Consider the following 1,822-nt stretch of genomic DNA (forward strand, 5'->3'; position numbering starts at 1 on the left):
TTACGGGAAGGGAAAGAGTTGTAGACAGAATTCTGAAAGGAGCTCTTCTCTGGGAATCCTGAGTTGTACATTTCTCATTCTGCTGTTAAATGAACAATCTCCTGAAGTGCTTTCAACATTTCCTCTCCCAAAGGACAGCACCAGCTGAAATTATTGTCATTTTCTGCAACAGTTGCATGTACTTATCCTGCAAACAGGCAGCTTTCTCTACCAGAAATTTAAATACACAGAAGTTGAGCTGGTCACTTTGTATGCAGACAGGGTAAAGACATGAGACATGGAAATTGCTTGTAAGAGTAAAATATCCAGGCAGCTGAGATATGATTAGGGAATGAGAGGAAAAAGAGCCCCTTAAGCTTCTACTCCTTAAGGTATGGTAAACCTCATTAAAATAATCTCCCGTAATGGTGTTAAACATTTTCCATGTACATAGAAAAACTTCTACATAATGATGGGAAGAGTGTCTGTGCAAATGGTCTTGACTCGTCATTATCTTGTGCACTCTGCACAGGACTCCATGCCCAGGAACTGCAGATGCCCAACAGCAGCTCCATCAGCGAGTTCCTCCTGCTGGCGTTGGCAGACACGCGGCAGCTGCAGCTCCTGCACTTCTGGCTCTTGCTGGGCATCTACCTGGCTGCCCTCCTGGGCAACGGCCTCATCAGCACAGCCGTAGCCTGCCACCACCGCCTGCACACCCCCATGGACTTCTTCCTGCTCAACCTCGCCCTCCTCGACCTGGGCTGCATCTCCACCACTCTCCCCAAAGCCATGGCCAATGCCCTCTGGGACACCAGGGACATCTCCTACACAGGATGTGTTGCCCAGACCTTTCTGTTTGTCTTTCTCATGTCAGCAGAGTATTGCATTCTCACCATCATGTCCTATGACCGCTACGTTGCCATCTGCAAGCCCCTGCACTACGGGACCTTGATGGACAGCAGAGCTTGTGCCACCATGGCAGCAGCTGCCTGGGGCACTGGGGTTCTCTATTCCCTGCTGCACACTGCCAACACATTTTCACTGCCTCTCTGCCAAGGCAATGCTGTGGATCAGTTCTTCTGTGAAATCCCTCAGATCCTCAAGCTCTCCTGCTCACAGTCCTACCTCTGAGAAATTTGGCTTCTTGTGATCAGTCTCTCTTTAGCCTTTGGATGCTTTGTATTCATTATTGTGTCCTATGTGCAGATCTTCAGGGCCGTGCTGAGGATGCTCTCTGAGCAGGGACGGCACAAAGCCTTCTCCACGTGCCTCCCTCACCTGGCCGTGGTCTCCCTGTTTCTCAGCACTGGCATGGTTGCCTACATGAAGCCCCATTCCTTCTCCTCCCCCTCTCTGGACCTGGTGGTGTCATTTCTGTACTCAGTGGTTCCTCAGACACTGAACCCCATTATCTACAGCATGAGGAACCAGGAGCTCAGGGATGCAGTGAGGAAAATGATGCCCTGCTCACATTTCAGCAGGGATAAACTTCTCACCTGTCTCCACAAATGACTCCCACTCTGTCCCATAACACACCTATAACATGTTTTTTAATGTTTATAATAATTATATTTATAGGTACATTTTTCTTTGTGATACATATATATATATCTGTGTGTGTAATTATTATTAGAGGTTATTATGTTTCTGTACATGTGTTAGGATTCCTTTCACTTCTAGTGAGACATCACCCTGCTCTCTTTCTCCCGGAGCCCAGACGAACTCTGGGTCACTGCTGACTTTCTTACAGCCTCTGTGTTCCATCTGTGTATCTGCAGGCAAATGAGATGGCAGCAGGCACCGTGGAGCTGATATGTGCTGGATTAGCAAAAGGGATCAA

The 1,822-nt window shown here is 48.1% G+C and overlaps 1 protein-coding gene across 1 annotated transcript; it reads left to right on the top strand.

Moving 5' to 3' along the window:
- The first annotated feature begins 534 nt into the window (after positions 1-534).
- LOC100539176 (olfactory receptor 14A16-like) lies at positions 535-1,494 on the top strand. The gene is given in 1 exon segment (XM_031557476.1): positions 535-1,494. A coding segment is annotated over 1 exon segment (960 nt).
- Positions 1,495-1,822: the final 328 nt, after the last annotated feature.

This window comes from Meleagris gallopavo (assembly GCF_000146605.3).
Source record: "Meleagris gallopavo isolate NT-WF06-2002-E0010 breed Aviagen turkey brand Nicholas breeding stock chromosome 8 unlocalized genomic scaffold, Turkey_5.1 Chr8_random_7180001956914, whole genome shotgun sequence".
NCBI classification, from domain to species: domain Eukaryota; kingdom Metazoa; phylum Chordata; class Aves; order Galliformes; family Phasianidae; genus Meleagris; species Meleagris gallopavo.